The 24,953-nt window shown below is 31.4% G+C and overlaps 2 protein-coding genes across 3 annotated transcripts in view; both read left to right on the top strand.

Moving 5' to 3' along the window:
• LOC128162662 (uncharacterized) overlaps positions 1 to 22,742 on the top strand; it is a 37,265-nt gene extending 14,523 nt beyond the window's left edge. For both annotated transcript variants that reach the window (XM_052825915.1, XM_052825916.1), the window contains one exon: positions 19,634 to 22,742. In XM_052825915.1, the coding sequence (XP_052681875.1) occupies positions 19,717 to 22,263 (2,547 nt within the window). In that variant the 5' untranslated portion in view covers positions 19,634 to 19,716 and the 3' untranslated portion in view covers positions 22,264 to 22,742. The remainder of the gene's footprint in view (positions 1 to 19,633) is intronic.
• An 892-nt stretch (positions 22,743 to 23,634) lies between these two features.
• Positions 23,635 to 24,839, top strand: LOC128162205 (uncharacterized). Its single transcript, XM_052825387.1, has 3 exons — positions 23,635 to 23,955; positions 24,320 to 24,447; positions 24,719 to 24,839. Exons 1-3 carry the CDS (start codon positions 23,635 to 23,637, stop codon positions 24,837 to 24,839), a joined length of 570 nt encoding a protein of 189 aa, XP_052681347.1.
• Positions 24,840 to 24,953: the final 114 nt, after the last annotated feature.

Below are 24,953 nucleotides of genomic sequence, written 5' to 3'. Positions count from 1 at the left end.
CTCTAAAGTATTTTATCTATAGCCCTTTACTGAGGGATATTTTGTAAAATGTTATAGAAGCAAATATGTTTATCTCACAGTTATGTATCTAAGCGATGTAATGATTTTATCATGTGTTACGTAATTTGGGGTTTTTAGGGGCCAAAAGTCCAAAATTCTGATTACCCATATCTCAGGAAGGAAAAATATTTTGAAATGCAGTACAGAAGAAAAGTTGTTCAAAATGATGTTTTTAACAATATGCAACCTTCAAAATTTCGTTAAACGGCCCCTACATGGATATAAGGGATCAGCACCTAAAACCTTCTTTCCCATATATCTCAAGAACGGTAACGAATTTCTAAACATTTGTTGACAAAATGTGTTCAGAATGAAATGGCCTTGCATTTGATTTCAAGAAAAAGGGGCTGGCTCCTTAAATTAGGGGATCAAGGGGCTCTAAAGTCTTTAATCTATAGCGTTTTCTAAGAGCTATTTTGTGAAAGGTTGTTTAAGCTGAATTAGGTATAATACGTTTATATATCCTAACAATATAATGATTTTCTCTTGCGTTACCTAATAAGGGTTTTTTAGGAGCCAGAGGTAAACAAGTTTAATCTTTTCGATCTTAATTTGAAGAAATGCAAGTATTTAAAAAAAACGATATAAGAGAAGTTATAAAATGTGATACAAAAAAGCATTAGTCCTCCACTCTTTTTTCCATATCATGTTTTTTTGTCGAAAATCAAAGTCGATAACGTTAAATTTCCTTCTAAAAATCGGACGGAAGACCTCCTCGTTGCTCGCAACGAGATCGTGTCTAGTTATTCTTTTTTTTCTTTTTCTGACTTTTTTTGAGCGTTATTTCTCAAAAACTACCCAACCGATTTGCACGAAATTTTCAGGAGTGATAGAACATCATCGTCGCTACATATTATTAAATTTTTGCATGATGACGTCACTTCCGGTTTAAGATATAGACGATTTTGTAAATTTTTAAGGGTCATTTTGTCCACGCATCTCCTCCGAAACTAATCAAGATAGAAGCTTAAAATTTTCAGGGGTTGTAGATGAATGTCTGTAGATGTACCCCCATCCTTCCAATTATGAAAATTGCTCAAGGCCTCGAAGCTCGCCTGAACCTGAAAATTAGCACAAAATTTTTCCAAGACATTTTTGCACATTTTCTGTAATACCTTTCGATGTGCACATAATTTGTTTAAACGTGTAATGCAAAAGTTGTTTCAATTTTCACGAGCTTTCCTTTGATATCAAGAAAAAGGGGCTGACCCCTCAAATAAGGGGCCAAGGGGGCTCTAAAGTCCTCTTATAATAACTCTTTACTGAACAATAATTTGTTATTAATTATATAGGCAAAAATGTTCATTGTACAGCTGTTTATCTATACAGTATCATACTTAAGTCATACGTTACGTAATTAGGGGTTTCAAGGGGCCAGAAGTTCAAAACTTTGATCATTAATATCTGAAAAAGGAGAAATATTTTTAAAAGCAATGTAGAACAAAAGTTGCTTAAAATGGTGTTCTTGTCAATATGCTACCTTAAATGTTTTTGTTTATGACCCCATTTAGGAGTTAAAGGGTCGGCCCCTAAAACACATTCGTACAGATATCTCAAGAACGGTTAACATTTCATGAACACTTGTTGAACAAAATATGTTTAAATTTGCAAGACCTTAAATTTGATATCAAGAAAAAGGGGCTGGCCTCTCAAATTAGGGACCAAAAGGGCTCTAATGTCTTTTTACAATAACTCTTTACTGAACAATATTTTGTTACTAATTATAGAAGCAAAAATGTTCATTGTACAGCTGTTCAACTATACAGTACCATACCTAAGTCATATATTACGTAATTAGGGGTTTCAAGGGGCCAGAACTCAAAACTATGATCATTAATATCTGAAAAAGGAGAAATATTTTAAAAAGCAGTGTAGAACAAAAGTTGTTCAAAATAATGTTCTGAACAATATTAAACCAAAAATTTTGTTGTTAGTGGCCCCGGTAAGGGGTTAAAGGGTCGGCCCCTAAAACACATTTGTACATATATCTCGAGAACGGTTTACAATTCATGAACACTTGAAGAACAAAATATGTTTATATTAGCGAGACCTTTTATTTGATATCAAGAAAAAGGGGCTGGCTCCACAAATTAGGGGGTACAAGGGCTACTAAGTCTTTTTATGATAACTCTTTTCTGACCAAAATTTGATATTTATTATAAAGCAACAAAGCAGCTTTTATTAAGCTTAATTTAAAATTGAAATCTGTTTTAAAATCAGACGATGCATTACAGAGATATCGGGGTTTAAAAATTGATTTTCCGGAAATTTTAATTCCGCGTCCTTGGTTTAAAATTTAGCGTAATGTTTATAGAAAAATTAACTCGTACCAAAAATAATTGTTAAGTCGTACTCTAACACATTCGGATTTTTTTAAAGTCGTTCTTGAAATCAAAAAGGTTTTTGTTAAATCGTACTTAAAATCATTCGGGTTTTGTTAAGTCGTACCAGGAATAATTCGATTTTTTTCATCTTTTTATCTTAGTTACTCTTCTTATTGGTTTAAGAGCTCTGCTTCTTACAGGAAGTTCCAGCTTTACTTCCGACATTAACGGAAGACCCACTCGTTGCTTTGCAACGAGCTTTGCTCTAGTTATACTTTTTTTTCTTTTTCTGACTTTTTTGGAGCGTTATATCTCAGAAACTATTCAACCGATTTACACCAAATTTGTAGGAGATATAAAGCATTATTGTCGCTACTGATTATAAAAATTTTAAATGATTACGTCACTTCCGGTTTCAGATATAGACGATTTTGTAAATTTGTAAGGGTCATTTTGTCCACGCATCTCCTCTGAAACTAATCATGATAAAAGCTCGAAATTTGCAGGGATTGTAGATGAATGTCTGTAGATTTCCCTCCATGCTTCCAATTGCGAAAAATGCGCAAGGCCTAGAAGCTCGCCTGAACCTGAAAATTAGCACCAAATTTTTTCAAAATTTTTTCGCACATTTTCCGTAATATCTTTTGACGTATAAATATTTTGTTAAAACATGTAATGCAAAAGCTGTTTCAATTTGCACGGGCTTTTATTTGATTTCAAGAAAAAGGGGCTGGCCCCTCAAATTAGGGGCCAAGAGGGCTCTAAAGTCTTTTTGCAATAACTTTTTAGTGAACAATAATTTTTTATCAATTATAGAAGCAAAAATGTTCATTGTACAGCTGTTTATCTATACAGTACCATATCTAAGTCATATATTACGTAATTAGGGGTTTCAAGGGGACAGAAGTTCAAAACTTTGATCATTAATATCTGAAAAAGGAGAAATATTTTGAAAAGCAATGTAGAACAAAAGTTGTTCAAAATAATGTTTTGTACAATATATTACCTTAAATGTTTTTGTTTATGACCCCATTTAGGAGTTAAAGGGCCGGCCCCTAAAACACATTTGTACATATATCTCAAGAACGGTAAACATTTTGTGAACACTTGTTAAACAAAATATGTTTATATTTACAAGACCTTTCATTTGATGTCAAGAAAAGGGGGCTGGCCCCTTAAATTAGGGGTCAAGAGGGCTCTAATGTCTTCTTATAATAACTCTTTACTGAACAATATTTTGTTATTAATTATAGAAGCAAAAATGTTCATTGTACAGCTGTTCATCTATACAGTACCATACCTAAGTCATATATTACGTAATTAGGGGTTTCAAGGGGCCAGAACTCAAAATTCTGATCATTAATAACTGAAAAAGGAGAAATATTTTTAAAAGCAATGTAGAACAAAAGTTCATCAAAATAATGTTCTTAACAATATGATACCAAACATTTTGTTGTTAGTGGCCCCGGTAAGGGGTTACAGGGTCGGCCCCTAAAACGCATTTGTACAGATATCTCGAGAACGGTTTACAATTCATGAACACTTGAAGAACAAAATATGTTTATATTAGCGAGACCTTTTATTTGATATTTAGAAAAAGGGGCTGACCCTTCAAATTAGGGGCCAGAAGGGCTACTAAGTCTTTTCATAATAAATCTTTTCTGACCAATAATTTGATAATATTATAAAGCAGCAAAGAAGCTTTTATTAAGCTTAATTTAAAACCGAAACCCGTTTTAAAATCGGACGATGCATTACAGAGATATCGGGGTTTAAAAATTGATTTTTCCGGAAATTTTGATTCCGCGCCCTTGGTTTAAAAAAAAGCGTAATGTTCAAAGGAAAATTAACTCGTACCAAAAATAATTGTTAAGTCGTACTTGAACAAATTCGGATTTTTTTTTTGGTTAAGTCGTTCTTGAAATTAGAAAGGTGTTTGTTAAGTCGCACTTAAAAGCATTCGTATTTTGTTAAGTCGTACCAGGAATAATTCGATTTTTTTCATATCTTAATAACTCTTGTTAATGGTTTAAGAGCTCTGCTTCTTACGGGAACTTCCAGCTTTACTTCCGACATTAACGGAAGACCCACTCGTTGCTTTGCAACGAGCTTTGCTCTAGTTATTATTATTTTTTTTCTTTTTCTTTTTTTTTCTGACTCCTTTTCGGCTTCATAACTCAAAAAGTTTTCAACTTATTTAAAGGAAACTTTCAGGGATTATGTGCAATTATATTGCCTCAAAGATGTTAAAGTTTCCATAACAACATCACTTCCGTTTTGACGTTACGTCATTTTTAAACTTTAAAAAAAGTCATTTTGTCCGCGACATTTTTCAAAAACGCTTTAAGATAGAGTCTCGAAATTTTCTGTGGTTATGAATTTGGCAATTTACATGTGCAATAAGGCTGGAAATAAAATTCCGTCACTTCCGGTCGAAACCGGAAGTGAAACAAATTTTTCGAAAAAATGAATTTGCTGATCAAATCAAAAATGAATATGTGTTTTATCAAGCTTATCAAGCTGAATCTAACACTGAAATCCGTTTTAAAATCGGACGATGCATGAAAGAGATATACGAGTTCAAAAAATGATTTTTCCGGAAAATTTGATTTAGCGTTTTTGGTTAAGAAATTAGTATCAAGTTCTTGGTTAAATTAACTTGTACCTAAAAATAAATTGTTAAGTCGTACTGTAACACATTCGGATTTTTTTTTTAAGTCGTTCTTGAAATCGGAAAGGTTTTTGTTAAGTCGTACGTAAAATTATTCGGTTTTTGTTAAGTCGTACCAGGAATAATTCGATTTTTTCATCTTTTTTAATTAAGGTACTCTTGTTATTGGTTTAAGAGCTCTGCTTCTTACAGGAACTTCCAGCTTTACTTCCGACATTAACGGAAGACCCACTCGTTGCTTTGCAACGAGCTTTGCTCTAGTTATTTTTATTTTTTAAAGGAAGTTTTGAAATAAAAAAAATATTTGCTTAGTAAGAAAAAAACTGTTTAATTTGTGCAGACAAATATTTTTCTAAAATTGGTTAAGATATATATCTCAATGCAGTAACAAGACTATCCTTTTAAAAAAAATAATGACATATTATAATGCTAATAATAACTTCTTCATCATCTGAGCAGAAAGCTGATAAGATTTTTACTGATAAATTATTGTTTCCAGGCATTTGTTGGTAAACTTTTTACCCTTGCCATTTTCCCCTGACAAAAAATGGCATTGAGCATATAGTGTTACCTCATTTGATCATTATGTCATTCTGCTATCATTAAATTTCCGTTCATTATATCAACCACAGTTGTACACAGTCCCTGATATATTAATACATCATATGAATACACAGGGCAAGTAATTGAATTTTGTTCAAATCTGAGTTATGGCCCTTGAACTTAGTTAAAAATAAGAAGATTTTGTTTTTCAACATTTAACTTTTGAAGGGATGTATATATAATGTTAAAAATGCATGTACAAGTATTTTACTAAAAAATACAGGTCATGTTTGAGTTTTGTATAGTTCCAATCATTTTTGATGAGTCATGCCCCAAGACTATATAATTGTCATTTAGAAAATCTATTGGGGTTTTTTTTTTGTTGTTGACAAAACTATGTGGGTTATTTTTTTTCTCCAGAATTATGAGCCAAGTTAGTATCAATGAATTAAACTTTAGAATTATCAATGCATAATTGGTGTTTCCGGCGTGTTTCAGTTTCCATTGATATTCATATTCAGTGAGAATTTTGTCTAACTTTCCCACATTAAATAACTGGTATCATATTATATATCACACTTGGCAATGATAAAACAACACTACAAGTTTTAAAAAAATTGCTTTGTTTAAAGGACATAATGTTCAGGAAAATGTTAAAATGAGATGATTTTTTTTTACAAATGAGAAAGCTGAAAATAAGATTAGATCTGCAAAAATAAATTACTATAGTTTTGATTCTTAATTGTTCAAACTGTGATCTATGAAAATTGTTTAACATTCTCTCGAGAACCTAAATCCTACAATGTGTGAAAATTATACCCCATGCAGTGAAGTTGTAAGAAATATAATGATTTTGACCTATCCATGAGGCTTGTTTTATGTTCCACCCTACAAGTTGCGATGAATATAATGCTTTTGAGGCATCACTCATTTTTTCTAAAAACAACTTTTAAACAACTACACTAAATTTCATTAAACTTTGTTGGTATTTACAACAAAATGTGAAAATGTGTAAATGTGCATATACTAAGGAAATTTTGATTCCATGATTCTGTGAGTTTTGTCCTTTTAAATGAAGAAATAAACAAATTGTAATATACCTATACTTCCAAAAGCAAATCTTACCTGGCAATTATTTTATTTTATTTTTTTGAAAAAAGATAAGAAAAATGTCAATTTTGTACTGATTTTGATTGAATTATAAAAATAGCGTCACTTCTGACGTCATATATTGCCAGTGAGTGCATATAAATCAAATAAATAGGTGAAAAACTTGAATTGGGAACAATTGCAAAATAACTTTCAGAGTATAAACAAAGATCAAAAATATCATATATCATTACAAATACCAGTAGCCCAGGTATGATTAGACATCGATTTACGCAAATAACAATGAGGCTTTCATTCGTGTTATCTGGCACTTGCCTAGCGATCCCGCAATTTCTACCCTCTAACTAAAGTAACTGAAATCATTTCACCGTAATTTATACACATCTGCCATTTTATAAGAAAAGATAGAACTCTATCATAAAAAAATTCAAATAAATTTTCGTTGCTTTATTCTCTGCGATTAGGAAACCGTCACAAGCAAAATGCAGTTATTTACTAAAGCTGCAGCATATTTAATTTTATAGCAAAGCCATGAAAACGAGATCATTATCTTATTATAATAATGTTTCAAATACGCCTTCTAGAAGGTATTTTATGCTTATCTTCCCTGTAAAGAGATAAAGGATCGGTTCCTAACATTGATATCGTCCACATCTCATAGACAAAGGGTTTTAAATTTCTAAACACTTGATAAACACAATATATACTGATTTACAACATTTTGATAATTAAGGTATTCGATGTATAATGACTACATTTTGTGCCTAATAAATGAACAGTCCGATATTCTGAATCATGATATCATTTTGAAGGTGTTATCAAAATAAGATAATCCACTGAAGGAATTTTCAAAATGTTGATTATGGTCCAACTAATTACAGCTTGAATATTGCATTGAAGTTTATGGGCAACATATGTTATATTAAGATATTGTAAAGGTAACATCATTTGAAAAAACTCTTTAGGTTAATACATTCATAAACTGTCTCTTTAATATAATCTTTCATATAAAAATATGAAATAAAATTAATCAATTACCGCAGATATTTTGACGAAATTAAAAAATTTTTTCATCAAGCGGATATAATTCATTGAAAAATCTTCAGGTGCAAAATGACCAGCTCCTTATATGTTGTCTGTCATGTGAATTTGGTTCATTTCATAGTTATCTAGCAATACAAATTTATCTAGTTTAAAATGATTCTAAATTGTTCAATATCCCATTGAATACTATGAAGAGACGACAGTACGTGTATTTTCTTCAGTTTTACTAATAAGAATGTATCAATAGAAATTAAAAGTGACGTTGATTATGACAGATGTAGAACGTAAAAATGCCTTCCATATGCCTAAATAATATGATTATGGCCCTTCGGAAATCGGAAAATCGAAGAAACCGGATTTGTGATAAAATCTACTTATGAACACGCAATATACGTATTTACAAAATAAAAATTCTGGTTATTTCAAAACTTTTGAACAATTATCCCCAAGAAAAAGTAGAAAAACTCAATTTTAATAAACAAACATGTCCAGGAGAAACTTCGCGAGCCCTACATGTGTTTTGTTCATAGTAAATACAGAGACAGTTGTAGTGAAGAAAGTGAAATATTGCAACACGTTGCAATGTATATATTTATGGATCATAAATAATTTTTAATTTAAATGAAGTAAATAGATTTAATGAAGAAATTTGCAATTTTCCGAAAGTTTATGCTCGGTCGTGCAAAATATCGAACCCGATCAATTTTTTTCCAAGTCGGTTTTAAAGATGTTCCCTTCAGTCTCTTTTATAAACTATGGTCCATCAAATCAAAATCCAAATGTCTCGACAGTCTTCTGCCAAAATAGTTCGATACGTAATGTGTATTGATCAACAGCTCAAAAGCTTTCTACTCAAATAGTGAAAATACCGTAACATTGCTTAAAAGTATTAACCATGGTTTGAAATACATAATTTTAATCTCTGAATCAAATTCTAAAATGCATCAAGGGACGTTTATTTAACTTTTCTTCTGACTCCTATTTTGCTTCATAACTGAAAAGGTTATTAACCGATTTTTATGAAACTTTCAGAGATTTTGGCACGTTAGCGGCCCTCAAAGATGTTAAAGTTTTCGAGACAAGGTCACTTCTGTTTAGACGTTACGTCATTTTAAAATTTTAAAACAGTCATTTCGTCCGGGACTTTTCTCAAAATTGCTTTAAGATACGGGCTTGAAATTTTAACGATTATACATTTGTCATTTTACCTCTGTAATAAGGGCTATTGGTACTTTGCGGAACGGAACGGAACCAGTTAAGAGGCCCCAAAAGGGGAAACAAGATTTTTTTTAAACGTCATTATTTCAATTTAACTTATCGTAAATGGAAGATTGTTTTACAAATTTTGCTGTTTTAATGAACTGTGTAATACATAAAATATGCTACTCATTGCTCTATAAGTCAATACACGCTTCTTTCCCGAGAAAACCTAAAGCCACTAGTTGTTTTATGATGTTTGATTGACACTGTAAATATAAAGTTGAGGTTTAAAGGTCATATGAAACGATTTTTAACACTATGATTTTCTTTCATGAATATAAAGCTTGGTATAAACAAATGTTAAAATACATGATGTAAGATTTTTTTGCCTTTGCATTACTGAGAAATAACCGTGAAAACTGAGCACCTGAAAAAATTCTTGCCCGCTTATCGTTCTTGATTTTGTGGATTTATGACGTCACAAAGACCCACCGATGTAAACAATGCATTAAAACTAGTGTAATTTTACAGTAGTTTATCGATTAAATTTTAGTAATATTTGCATATATGAACGTGTCTTTCTTTTCAAATGAGATCATTTGATTTCGTAGTAGCCTACAGATGACTTAGTTTTAATTGGTCGTTAATGAATAAATCTAATATCAGCTTCTCACAAAAGTAAAATCATGATGAAGATCCCGTACTGGAGTGGAAATTTAACGAAAGAAATGCTCCATCATTAACAGATGATTAATGAATTATCCTTATCCTTTTGAATAAGAAACATCATTTTCTTCTTCGGTACGTATAATGATTGAGCTACATTTAAAGGGAATTAAAGCATTAAATTGTTTGATTTATTTTGTCACATAAAAAAGTATATAAGGCAGGCCAATGAAAATGTTTGAGGCATTGTGTACATAGTTTGTATTTAGTATTGAAGAGCTGCTATAAAATGCCGCAAAATTATTCTTAAATTTTATTTCGAAATAATATAAATTTCTGACTTATTGATAAATACATGTAGCAATATCTTTAGAAAAGACTTTGTGTACATGTGTATTAACGTTTTATTAAATTAGATCGCGGAAATATGGCATTTAAGGATTTAGAAATGTATCGGTAAAATAAATCGGTTGTTTGATAAAAATAGTTGTGAACGAATGTGAAGATAATCAACTGATTTTATTAAGAACAAGCATCAATAATGATAAAAAAACCGAAAGAAAACATTGCGGAAGAAAGTGAGATAAAAGGGATCTGTGAGAATTTGTGAATTTGAAAGTGAAACAAACAATATAATCGTGAAGCGAATGAGGCACAATGAGGCCTACAAGTTGTTTAGAAAAAAAATCTTAATGAATTGCATGAACGTGCAAATGGGAAAAAACGATCAGACTTATTTTTGAATTTGTCAATTTCATTATAAAGATCAAAATAAAACATATAAATATGCTTATATTAAAATTATATTATACTTGCATGTGGATCTATGAAGAAAATCATTTATTCTCCCTGCAGTCTCGAAACTGAATATCATTATGTACACGCTATTACTGATTACATGTAAATAAAAACGCACACGATTTCATTTCTTGAGAGAAAAAATACTGACGTGGTTGATTATTGTATAATTATATATGTTTTTATATAAAATAGAATTTTTTTCTTTTAAAATGCTGCAAAATGACATGGATATTTGTATTCACAACATAGCTTTATAAGGCGATTGGGTCTTACTGACGTCATAAGCAAGGGAGGTAAGCCGCGTAAGTCAATGTTCCTTTTCCCGATTAAGTAATTTTGATCCACTGTGGCGCTCACATTTTGCATAAAATATCCAAAAAACAATGTCAGTCTTATTAAATAAGCACTTATGAACTCATTCCCGTATATAACTCAATATGGTCAGGATATCGTTTCATATGACCTTTAAACCAGACTCAATTAATCTGTGTGTGTAACGTCGATGAAAATTACTTAAGTAATCTTTCTTCTGAATATATTTCTTCTGATTCCGTTCCGTTCCGCAAAATACCATTACCCGTGTGGATATTGGTATTTAACGGAACGGAACGGAATCTTTCAAACTTTTTAAATAAAGGAAAACATCATAACAAATACTAGCTGTTTGTTTATTTCTATGTTCTTTTGAGATAAATGAAGCAAATCATTTCATCAATTCAAACATCTTGCATATGTGCATATCACTCCTGTATGGTGTACAGCTATAACTTTTATTTCATCTATGATACTACATTACTTACACGGATGATATTACTAGTTTGTTCATCAAGCTAGCAATAACGCAATGTGTATCCCATATTACGTAGAATTCTAAAATATAACGAGCACATTCGCAAGGAAAAAGTTTAATATTCATCACTTACCTTCCGTCTGAACAATTTTCTTCTGGTTCCGTTCCGTTCCGCAAAATACCATTACCCGTGTGGATATTGGTATTTAACGGAACGGAACGGAATCTTTCAAACTTTTTAAATAATGGAAAATATCATAACAACTACTCACCGTTCCTTGAATTTTTTATCAGATTCTTTAAAGATGAATGAGTCTATCAATCAAATCAATTCAGTCATCTTATGTATTTGCTGATTATTAATTTTAGCGTTTGTGTGCGTGTGCTGCATACAACAACAACTCTGTTTTCATTTTTTTTTTATCAATTTCATATCATTGTCACGGCATAACTAACTAGTTGGTTAATTAAGCTAGCAAAAACACAATGCTTATATCAAGTAGAATTCATCTTATACCAAGATCATTCGCAGCGCAGGGATAATATCGATAAAAATACTTGATAGTCTTATTTGAAATAAATTTGAATGAATGATGATATAACAAATGTTGTTACCATACTTATAAATAATTTTCTTCTGGTTCCGTTCCGTTCCGCAAAATACCATTACCCGTGTGGATATTGGTATTTAACGGAACGGAACGGAACCGTTTAAAAATTTTGAAATATAAAATATATCATAACAACTACTAGCTGTTTGTTTATTTCTTTGTTATTTTGAGATAAATGTAGCAAACCAACAAATCATTTCATCAATTCAAACATCGTGCATATGTGCATATCACTCCTGTGTTGTGTACAGCTATAACTTTTATTTCATCTATGATACTACATTACTTACACGGATGATATTACTAGTTTGTTCATCAAGCTAGCAATAACGCAATGTGTATCCCATATTACGTAGAATTCTAAAATATAACGAGCACATTCGCAAGGAAAAAGTTTAATATTCATCACTTACCTTCCGTCTGAACAATTTTCTTCTGGTTCCGTTCCGTTCCGCAAAATACCATTACCCGTGTGGATATTGGTATTTAACGGAACGGAACGGAATTTTTCAAAATTATAAAAGTTGGGATTAAACTTCAATTGCGCTTCCGTAAATTAAAATTCTGGGAAGGAATTAGACAGTCCTTGTTAGAGAAACTCGAAGATTCTAGGTCAAACTGGATACTGTATATATCTTGAAAGACTGCCCATAAGTATCGTCTGCATTCACGGGCCGGGGTCTTCGGAATCAGCTTAGTGAGATTGGAGAGAAAATGCATTGGCAGTAGTTTGCGACAGGACCATGAAATCCAGAGTGCAATCTTGCAAATTACAATTTTAAGTAATAAGTAGATTTGCAATCGTACAATGTAAGGACTTTGCTATAATATATAAGCTTCTCTCCGCACATATGCATACAGACATGAAAATAAGCGTGCAAACTAAAAATACACTTGCCTATTATCATTCTTCTGAACACTACATAACCCGTATTTTAATAGATTGTGTATTCTTGTTTGACCTAAAATAATATTCCGCTGGCTGACTTTCTTAACTTTCTTTTTAAAAAGCTAACCTATAGCTTGTTTGTTATACATTGAAATGAATAATGATATAACAAATGTTGTTACGAAACTTTTGAATAATTTTCTAATGATTCCGTTCCGTTCCGCAAAATACCATTACCCGTGTGGATATTGGTATTTAACGGAACGGAACGGAATCTTAAAAAAAAAAATAATGGAAAATATCAAAACATCATTTTGGGATATAAGAAGCAAGCTAACAAACCATTTCATTAATATAAAATTATAAATATCTTGTGTGCTTATCTTGTGTACAACGTTAACTTTTATTTCTGTTATGTCTTGTGCATATCTTATTTTGATTAATACATGTATTTTGTACGAAAGATTTTGTGTACGACTTGTTTGTTTATGGGTGGAGTACTGCGCCATATTTCTAAACGCTCGATTACTACAGTTTTTTGTAAGCCTTAAATTCCACTGTGTAAGTGTTTTGACTGTTATAATTAGGTATTATTAATCTTCTAGTGATGTAATTTACCTCTGTCTTTATTGTCAACTATGCTTCGATTTGCATATTCTTGTTACCGATGGATTTTAGTTTACCATGTGCTTCAAGTATGGTGCGCCATTTCGTCGACAAACATTACATTTTGAACTTGATAATTACGTACTGTCAGTTTAATAAAGTCAATTGATTACGGTTTTAACTCATTATTTTCTATTCAATTAATGAATTTATTTATAGAATGTATTTAAGATATGTTGCATTACTTAATTCTATGTGAAAGGTTTATTGAATTATTTTTCTATGGAAACCAATACCTGTCATTTTTATTTGTATTTTGTTTATTACAGATTCTTATCGCATTGCAGTTATCAGTCAATTAAAATCTTTAATGCTTACTTTATGTCACATTTTGCACGAGAATACTTTAATCACAGGGGCTTGGTTGTTGGATAGTTAATATCCTAATTATTTGTTCCCGAAGAAAAAATTGATTAAAATTGGTAATCTTATGTGTATTTTTGTGTATTGCAATAAATAAATTCACCGAAACCCCCCGTTTCAATCATGTTAAAAAAGTTTATTCAATGTACATTAAAAAAAGTAAAGGGACGACACACGCCATTTTGGATTTATAGGGGGTCCTCATTTCAAGCTATGTTTTAAACAAGTTCTTCCGTTTCTCCAACGATTTCTGACGATATATAGGTTGTAAAATGTTAAAATTACTTATTCCTATCGTCTGACTACATCTGTACGCTGCATAATAAACACATCTTTCCGAAATGTACTAGATACTTGCCAAACTTATCGAAAGCAACGGAAGTTTACTTTTGAGTGACGTAAATTCTCCATATAATCACTGAGATGTTCCGAAAATGTATGATAAATCCAGAGAGAGCAAAAATTCCGCGAAAAGATATTCCTCTTGGTTTATCCAATGCTTTCGGATCTCCTCAGTGATTACATGGATAGTTTGCATCAACTTCCGTTGCTTTCGATAAGTTTGGCGAGTATCTAGTACATTTCGGAACGATGTGTTTATTATGCAGAAAATATATAATTGTTTTCCCTTGGATTAAAATGTTACACTTTCATTGGTTTAAACATAGCACGTGCACATATCTCTATATTTGTTCGGTGAGAAATAATACTAGTATTAGGCAATATGGCCGTCATTGGCCGACGCTTCGTTACTCATTTCGACATTTCATTGAATTCAATACTTAAACCGCATGCCGTAAGTTCTTAATGTATTTGGAGTAGTTGCCCTTTGAAATTCATTAAAATTAGAGTAGTTGCCCTTAGAATATTGACGTCACATTGTTTTGTCTGGAGGAGAACAAAATGGCAGCGCCGATATTTGATCAAATCTCTGCAGAGGAAAGGGAGAAAACATTTGAAATTGAATAGGAACAAAACATTGTAAGTAAACATGGGTGAAGCAAAGATTTTTAAAGAGTATTTGAAAGGTGAGATTGAAAATTTTGAAGAGTTTAAATGAATTAAATTGCACGAGATGTTAGACATCTTGTACATGGCTTTGCGTAGATCATCGCTATTTGTGAATAAACATGTCGCTTGATAGTCCTTGGGAAAACAAAACACTTATTAGGTTAGTTACTGACTCACTACGGAAATATATTGGGTTGATCAATCTCATAGATGGCGAGGCGTAGCGAGTCAGTAACTAACCTAATAAGTAATAGTATGACGTGCCATAAGGGTAATCAGTTGTCGTTGTGATTCAAGTCTGTATGTTGATCTAGCGTTGGTGTGTGATTTGTGCTTTGAATTCATTTGTCTTTATATGTATATTTTAGTTTCTACCGTCGATGAGAGATTTATTGGCCAATAAATACATTTCCGAATATTTTGTTTTATTATAATTCTATGTTAATTTTTGAAAGCAAGTTTTCGAGATTGTTTGTGCATATATACGTCTGTCTGTCGGTGTATACACTTGTCCGTACATGTGCTTTTTTATCTTCGGTATGTGACTGTGTCTATATTATACTTATATTCTAAATCTCAAATGAAGTGAATATATGATGTGTATGCACTGTAAAACTAAATACTAGTATATAAGATGTGAATAACTTGTACATGAAAGTTCGAATAAAATTTTTTTTTACTGAAATCTGATTGGTTTAGACGCAGTTGATAATCCGTTATATTACCCTCAGCATTAGCAACTCCCTTGGCAACGGGTAACACACAAATTGTTACATACGCGTACGGTTTGCTGTATAATTCTCGTCATTTCTATGTAGAAGCAGTAAAATGTTCTCTAAAATTAAAACATTCAGTATAAAAAAAATTAATAGTCCTGTTTTGGAGGGTAACAGTTGAAATTGACACAATTGAAAGTATTAGATAGGCGTACATGGTAACATCCATTTTTATAAAACTTGATATAAATACAACACAATCTATGATCTGTTGAGATCTGACATAGACTTCATTAAAGCCAACGATATATCCTAAACTATACCACGAAAAACGACACGCAAGGCTGTTTAGTTTATCCTTATTTAAATGGGAAGCAACTCCATTTTGTATAAAATTCTAACATCCGGTAATGTTAATGCATTCATGTTTTTTCCGAGCCTGTCGGGAAGGCCCGAGAAGTTGCAATTAGACTGCATTGATTAGTAACACAAACTTACAAGCGGAATACAGAGACACATGATTAAGCACATTTAATCAACATTATGATAATCTGTCTCTTGCTGTATCATGGATATGAAAATTCAGTGACATGCAATCCATTTAATGTGCACATTATATTTTTAACATATAAAGCATGTAAATGTATATTTAGCCATGATCAGTGGCAGTTAATCTCTATTATAAAACTGATCGTACGAACAAAGCCCTGAGATGGCTTTAAAAAAAGGAAAAGATTCCGTTCCGTTCCATTAAATACCAATATCCACACGGGTATTGGTATTTTGCGGAACGGAACGGAATCATGAGAAAACTATTAATAAGTATGGAATCCATATTCTTATATTAATATCTATTTTAATGTATTACAAATAAAGCCATCAATTATTTTTGGAAATAATGTTATCCCTCAGAATATGTTTGATATAATATAAAATTCTACTGGATGTAAACATTGTGTATTTTTAATTTGATGAACAAACTCGTTAAATCTCCCGTAAACTCCCATAACAAATACATGTTCGTTATAGATTGAATAAATGCCGTGCTTGTTATGATATTTTCCATTATTTAAAAAGTTTGAAAGATTCCGTTCCGTTCCGTTAAATACCAATATCCACACGGGTAATGGTATTTTGCGGAACGGAACCAGAAGAAAATTGTTCAGACGGAAGGTAAGTGATGAATATTAAACGTTTCCCTTGCGAATGTGCTCGTTATATTTTAGAATTCTACGTAATATGGGATACACATTGCGTTATTGCTAGCTTGATGAACAAACTAGTAATATCATCCGTGTAAGTAATGTAGTATCATAGATGAAATAAAAGTTACAGCTGTACACAACACAGGAGTGATATGCACATATGCAAGATGTTTGAATTGATGAAATGATTTGTAGGTTTCCTTCATTTATCTCAAAATAACATAGAAATAAACAAACAGCTAGTATTTGTTATGATATATTTTATATTTCAAAATTTTTAAACGGTTCCGTTCCGTTCCGTTAAATACCAATATCCACACGGGTAATAGTATTTTGCGGAACGGAACGGAACCAGAAGAAAATTATTTATAAGTATGGTAACAACATTTGTTATATCATCAATTATTCAAATTTATTTCAAATAAGACTATCAAGTATTTTTATCGATATTATCCCTGCGCTGCGAATGATCTTGGTATTATATGAATTCTACTTGATATAAGCATTGTGTTTTTGCTAGCTTAATTAACCAACTAGTTAGTTCTGCCGTGACAATGATATCAAATTGATAAACAAAAAATGAAAACAAAGTTGTTGTTGTATGCAGCACACGCACACAAACGATGAAATTAATAATCAGCATATACATAAGATGACTGAATTGATTTGATTGATAGACTCATTCATCTTTAAAGAATCTGATAAAAAATTCAAGGAACGGTGAGTAGTTGTTATGATATTTTCCATTATTTAAAAAGTTTGAAAGATTCCGTTCCGTTCCGTTAAATACCAATATCCACACGGGTAATGGTATTTTGCGGAACGGAACGGAACCAGAAGAAAATTGTTCAGACGGAAGGTAAGTGATGAATATTAAACTTTTTCCTTGCGAATGTGCTCGTTATATTTTAGAATTCTACGTAATATGGGATGCACATTGCGTTATTGCTAGCTTGGTAAACAAACTAGTAATATCATCCGTGTAAGTAATGTAGTATCATAGATGAAATAAAAGTTATAGCTGTACACAACACAGGAGTGATATGCACATATGCAAGATGTTTGAATTGATGAAATGATTTGCTTCATTTATCTCAAAAGAACATAGAAATAAACAAACAGCTAGTAGTTGTTATGATGTTTTCCTTTATTTAAAAATTTTTAAACGGTTCCGTTCCGTTCCGTTAAATATCAATATCCACACGGGTAATGGTATTTTGCGGAACGGAACGGAATCGGAAGAAATATATTCAGGAGAAAGATTACTTTAGTAATTTTCATCGACGTTACACACACAGATTAATTGAGTCTGGTTTAAACCTCAACTTTATATTTACAGTGTCAATCAACATAAAACAACAAGTGACTTTAGGTTTTCTCGGGAAAGAAGCGTGTATTGACTTATAGAGCAATGAGTAGCATATTTTATGTAATACAGAATTCATTAAAACAGCAAAATTTGTAAAACAATCTTCCATAATCTCCATAAGTTAAATTGAAATAATGACGTTTAAAATAAATCTTGTTTCCCCTTTTGGGGCCTCTTAACTGGTTCCGTTCCGTTCCGTTCCGTTCCGCAAAGTACCAATAGCCGTAATAAGGCCGGAAATGAAAATCCGTCACTTCCGGTCGAAACCGGAAGTAATTCAAATTTTTCGAAAAATTAATTATTTGATGAAATAAAAAATGTATTCGTATTTTGTAGAGCTTAACAATCTGATACTAACACTGAAATCCGTTTGAAAATCGGAGGATGCATTACAGAGTTATTTGGGTTTAAAAATTGATATTTCCGGAAATTTTAATTCTGCGTCCTTGGTTTAAAAAATAGCGTAATGTTCAAAGTAACATATACTCGTACCAAAAATATAACACATTCGGATTTTTTTATGTTAAGTCGTTATTGAAATCGGTAAGGTTTTTGTTAAGTTGTACTTAAAATCATTTGTATTTTGTTAAGTCGTACCAGGAACAATTCGATTTTTTAAAACTTTTTTTAAGTTTCTCTTGTTATTGGTTTAAGAGCTCTGCTTCTTACAGGAACTTCCAGCTTTACTTCCGACATTAAAGGAAGACCCACTCGTTGCTTTGCAACGAGCTTTGCTCCAGTCTTTTATTATGTTTACTTCTTTTCGGCTTTATTGGGGTTTATACATGTGTAATTGATGGTCCTCAGTATTTTTCAGTAATTGAATAGTCAAAGCTCCATTTTTATATCTTGAACATTCTTAATGCACTTCTTCATGTCATCATCTGATTTCAAAAATCGATATGGCTGTATATAATAAAAATTTTGACCAAAAAGAGAAAATAAATGAAGATCCTGTGAAATGTTTCTCTGTCCTTAATAGTAATTTAGTAAAAGAGTATACCCGTGATTACACATAATGTAAATACTTATATTTGTCACCATGCATTTGCTCACCTCCCGGCTGGGCTTCATCAGTCAAGAAAGAGATCAGCAAATGCAACTTAATTGTATATTGTACTATATTCAGAGGACTATTTAATATTTAACCAAGATAATCATGAAATATTTTGTTTATTTATTTAACTAATTCAATAAAATAAACTGTCTACATGTTTTAAAAGTGTTTATTTCTTATGTGTATTACCTACGATGGCAATAAAACAAAAATGGATTGCGGATTTCCCCTAAAAGTAGTGCAAGTTTGAAATATTACTACGCTTTCTGATTTAGGAAGAGTTATCTTTCCCTTTAGAAAGAGTTATCTTTCCTTGTACATTAAATTTTGTACAAATAAATATAAAAAATCGAACACTTTTGTTTAGTATGGATATATTTTTATTATACAATAATAAAAAACATTCGTAATTAAATAGAAATAAGTAAAAAAAATAGTAAAATTAATTGTATTGCATTTAATAATTTAGATGATTTATATGAACACTACAATATTTTGTTAATAAAAATATATATATATTAATATATATTTTTATAGATTTACGGAGACGACCGAGCGTCTGGTTGAACGAGACTATTAGTTTAAATTCCACGTGCTCGTAACACAAGAACAAATTGTTAATGATGGAAAGGAAGCACATATCGGAACATTTATTGACTTGTGTCACAGAAGATGGATATTGTGGATACGTCAACTCCTTAGCGGAAACCTCTGCTAAAAAATTATGTATTGGAGAATCTATATTAACTCAACCGGAGAATAATGGGACATTTGCCACCGGGTCCATAGAGGATAAATACTTTCCCGGACTATTTAAAACACTGACAGAAGTATTAAGATTTACCGGTGATTATCTCAATGGAGGAAGAAATGAAATCATTTTCTTAGATAAAAAGAAGAAATCAGTTGTAAAACCTGACAGTGAATATCATATATCTAGTAACGTCTCTAGGTTTGGAATAAATAAAATTGTTAAAATTAGAAGAAATCAAAATACTGATGCAATCAAAGATGGATTTTTAAATTGTTTTGACCGCAATGCAACGACTATTGCTGAAAAACACATTGCAATTTCAACATTTATTAAGGTGAAGATTACAGGAGGAAATAAATGTGACTATGTGATTGAGATGGATATTGAAACTTTAATCATATTTAGCAAAAATCTTAACAATTCTAAGGAAACCACAAACACATTTAAAAACAATTATAAGGATATGATTTATGTGCGCACTGGCCCTTTTACGATACTCATTGAAAATCAAAGCGATCAACGTTTTACCGTAAAAGAATTATCTGGTCTTGAGTTAAACCGAAATTGCTTTAAAACGAAAACATTAAACTTTTTACCTTCATGGCAATATTTTTTAGCTCTAAAATATGTTGACCCAAATCATTATTCAACAACATTGACAAAAATGTTTTTAAACTATATTTGTAAGCTGTTAAGATATCTCAGTAGCATTGAAACGTGTGTATCCATACTAGAAAATCCAAATGAGATAACAGACAAAAGAGTTTACACCCAAATTCCAAGAGGTTTTAAAGAAGACCCTAGTGAAGAGTATTGTGAAGGATATATTCTTTCTCAACCAGAAAGTGACGGAACACTTGCTACAAGGTGTTTTGAATTTAAATATTTTGCCGATTGTGTAAAGAATTCAACTAAAAATGTACTTATTAAATTTCTGATAGAAGTTTTAAAATTTTCCTGTGGTTGTCTTAATAAGAGAAGAAATGGAACCATTTACTTTGGTATAGCAGACAACAGAATAAAAAAAAGCTACTATGAAAATTATAAGCATGGCGAAATTGTTGGCTTTCCATTAGATAATAATGGTTTAAATAGCAAAAAAGTGTATACTGATGCACTAAGAGAAGCAATTTTAATATGTTTTGATGATAAATCAGCTGCTTTTGCTGCAAAATGCATCAGGGATCCAAAATTTGTTAAAGTGAAGATTGCAGGGGGAAATAAATGTCGCTATGTGATGGAGGTGGATGTTGAACCTTCATTTATGTTCTGCACAAATCTTTATTTTACTGTCAATCCGCATAAATTAAAAAAGTCTTCTTTTATTGATAACATCAATATTGTGAAACTTGGAAACAAATTCTTAAATACAGTTAAGGATTTTCTTTTTTTGCGTAAAGGTTCCTCGACAGAACACATTGAAAATAAAAGCAAACAACATTTCATAAGAAAAACATTATTGGATCTTGTCGTTAGCAGAATTTGCTTTGAAATAAATGAACCTAACTTTACCTGTTCGAAAATGTTTTATCATGCATTACAAAAAATTCAAAGATATTATCATACTGACTCTGAAAATTGTGCATTCAAGATAATAAGAGATATATTATATTATATTGTTGTGCCACTGAAGGATCACAATGGCAATGCTACGCTTGTATCTGCACAAGACATTCCTTGTTCAATTGAACATAATCAAAATCTAAGAAGTTTTAAGGAAAACCCAGACACTAGAAGATATAGCAAAGGATGTATACTTATTGAACGAAAAACTAATGAAACAATTGCCACCAGGTTAATGGAGTTTAAGAATTTTGTCGATTGTTTTGAAAACCAGGAGAAAAATTTCCTTGATATATTTGTAAAAGATGTTTTAGAATTTGTTGACAGTTGTCTAAATAATAGAAGATTTGGAACCATTTACTTTGGTGTAGAGGAAATTCCCTTTAAAAATCGAAACAGTAAATACAAGATTGTTAAAATTTCTGGGGTTAATATTGAAGAAAATAATTCAAATAGCAGATTTGTATACACTGATGCACTAAGAAACGCAATTTCTAAAAATTATACTAGGCATAAAGCTGATATTGTTGAAGAATGTGTATCAAATCCTTTATTTGTGAAAGTAAAGATACCAGGAAAAAATCAATTTTCTCATGTGATTGAGATAGATATTGATCCGTTATCTATTTTTTGCAAAAGGCTTTTGTTTACGAATAAGGAAAATAAAAGGAAGAAAAAGCATTGGCAAGTTGTACACGAGGGCTCCGCAATAAAAGAAAGTGAAAATTATGTAGAATTACCATCTATTAACGAAGAATTAACAAAACTTGTAAAGAATAGGAATAGCTTTGAAATGAAAACAATCCGTCGTAAAATAATAGATTCAAAAAGAAAAAGTAAAAATAACTAAAACATATTTCGTGATTTGGCTAGGTAGCATCAGAAAATATATACAAGTCGTCACTGTTAACGTCTCAGGAGAAACACAACCTTAACTTGAGTTACATACTTTTTTTTTAACGTTAGTAATTGACATGACATTTCCACTCTACATTAATGTTCCATCAACGTGGTGTGAATTGTGGATGACAAAAAGAAAAAAAAAAAGGAACAAAACTAAATGCAGGAAAAACTTACAATCAATGAATCATGTGGACATCGAGAATGTGTCCCGTTAGCACCTCAAACAGGAAATAATAAAGTAGTAACTAACACTGGAGTCAAGACGGTTGGAACACATTATTTCCGGCATCGTGGTCAATAAAAAATCCACTGCTTTATATAATTTTGACACATCTATGTAGTTCTTTTGATCCCACATAAATAGTAAAAAACATATTTGTTTTCTATATAAAAAATATGAACGAGAAAAAAAAAACAAAAAAGAAAAAAAACAACAACAGTGGTCCTTCATATCAACTATGGACTGAAACGAAAGGGGGGGGGGGGGGGGGGGAGTTGATCTAGAATTACGAATTACAAAAAAAATAGATAAACAGTGCAGAGAAACCATAGCTTCTAATGATTAATAACTTTTCAAACATTCAGCCGTTAATACATTTTAACATATAATAATCGTTAATACATGTATAATAATACACTTTTTGCGTTTCTTATATATAATGAAATTATAAACTCACTAGTAGAATTATAAACTCACTAGTAGCACATGATGAACACTTGCAAATGTATGGATTGAGTATTTTACGAGGCCAGTAAATTACACAGAAGAAAATATGATTAAATCACAATGGGGTTATAAAGCTTTTTTTAGTTCTTTTAAGTCAAACTCCAGGGGTGTAGCTATTCTTTTTAACAACAACTGTGAATTAGAGGTTCACAAAACATTTAAAGATGATAGTGGCAACTTTCTTATTCTTGGTGTTTCTGTTGATGATTTACATGTTCTACTGGTAAATGTATATGGCCCAAATCTAGATACACCTACATTTTATACAAACTTATTACAGCATATTGAGAATCTTTTTACGAACCAACGTATAGACTGTTTCACGATAAATTCCACGCATGCGCATAACTACTTCCGCAGGGCAACTGCTATGTAGGTCACTATTTCTACTACGAAAGAACAAAAGTTCACACGCATGAAATAAAGTATTTTTAAGTGAAAGTCTGTTTGTTTTTTATTTTAAAGTAATCATTGTATCCAGATCTCACTTTTTATGAGAAAAAATACAAGGTATTACGCTATTTAAACTTAAAATTAAGAGTCGAACTTCGTGCACTACGGGCACTTCCGTGTTTATATACTTCGTCGAAGATGGCTACCCGGGAGAATTCAAATGACCAAAAGAGGAAAAGAAAGGGTGCACTGACTGATTTGCCCATTAAGTTCCAGGCTACAACACTTGATGGTATTATTCCAGATATACCTGGTCATGAAAACCTTCCCCCATTGCAGTTAGCGTCTTATTCTGCCATCCCTCCCAATTCCCTGCCCAAGATCTCCTTTCAACAAATCTATCATCACATGATTTTAAGACGTACAGTTGATGGGAAAGAAGTTCATAACTACAAGGGCTTGGACAGGGCTGTGAAACATTTTGAGGCAGGAGATATTTCTCAAATTGTAGCTGCCCAAGTAAGCAGCTATATCCTTGATTATAAAGTATTTTTTTTTTATTTTTCAAACCATGGATTTACATGGATTATTTAAAATCATTTTAAAAATATCAGTGTTATTCTACACATAAACCACATACATTTAGTTCATAAATATACATAACATTTTTTTTTCATAAGAGCATTTGCAAGCTTGCTCCACAAATTTTTATCATATTTTAATATGACATATGTCAGTTTAGACAAGTTAAACATATTGTTTATCTTTTACAAATATCTGATCCTTAAAGAGGATACAATAACAATTTGTAGAATAGATGCGTGTATTATATATATGATATATTGCCTATTTGATAATCATTTTATCAAATCATTTATTCTAGATTGATGATTCTGTTGAATACATCAGAGGATTTTGTCTTGCTTCAATGAAAAAGGCAAAATACAAAGTGTATATTTGCATCGAGGACAAACAGAATTTGTGTTTTGCCTACTGTGAATGCCCAATTGGGTAGGAGCTTTTTACCATTCAGCTGTTCTCTCAGAAAATATTTAAATTCCATAAAAATATTTCATTTAATGCTTTCAAACCCTTTCAAATCAAGCCCCTTCAAATACAGGCAATGCTGGAGTCTTGAGCAAATTTACTGGTGGATCATTTGAACAATGTGTATTTAATTTGATGAATAATTATTGGTTCAAGTATAACATTAATATTAATATTAATGAGATGGAAAAATATATAATTATATATTAATCAATAATTTATATTATCATTACAGATTAGCCCAATCTTGCAGCCATATTGGTGGCCTCCTCTTCCATTTGCACCATCTCCATTTAAATGAGGTTTTGAAATCAGACAGTGCAACGTCGAAACAATGTATGTGGAATGTGCCCTAATCCAGGCACGACGCTTTCGAACATCTTTGGGAAATCTGTAAAGTTTAACAGAATAAAAACATTTTTACAAATTGCATACACCAGTAGTTAGGGCTATAATTTGTGCAAACAATG

The sequence above is a fragment of the Crassostrea angulata genome, chromosome 9 (assembly GCF_025612915.1).
Source record: "Crassostrea angulata isolate pt1a10 chromosome 9, ASM2561291v2, whole genome shotgun sequence".
Classification (NCBI taxonomy): Eukaryota; Metazoa; Mollusca; class Bivalvia; order Ostreida; family Ostreidae; genus Magallana; species Magallana angulata.
The sequence above is the reverse complement of the archived record's forward strand: the minus strand, read 5'-3'. Positions and strand labels throughout refer to the sequence as shown.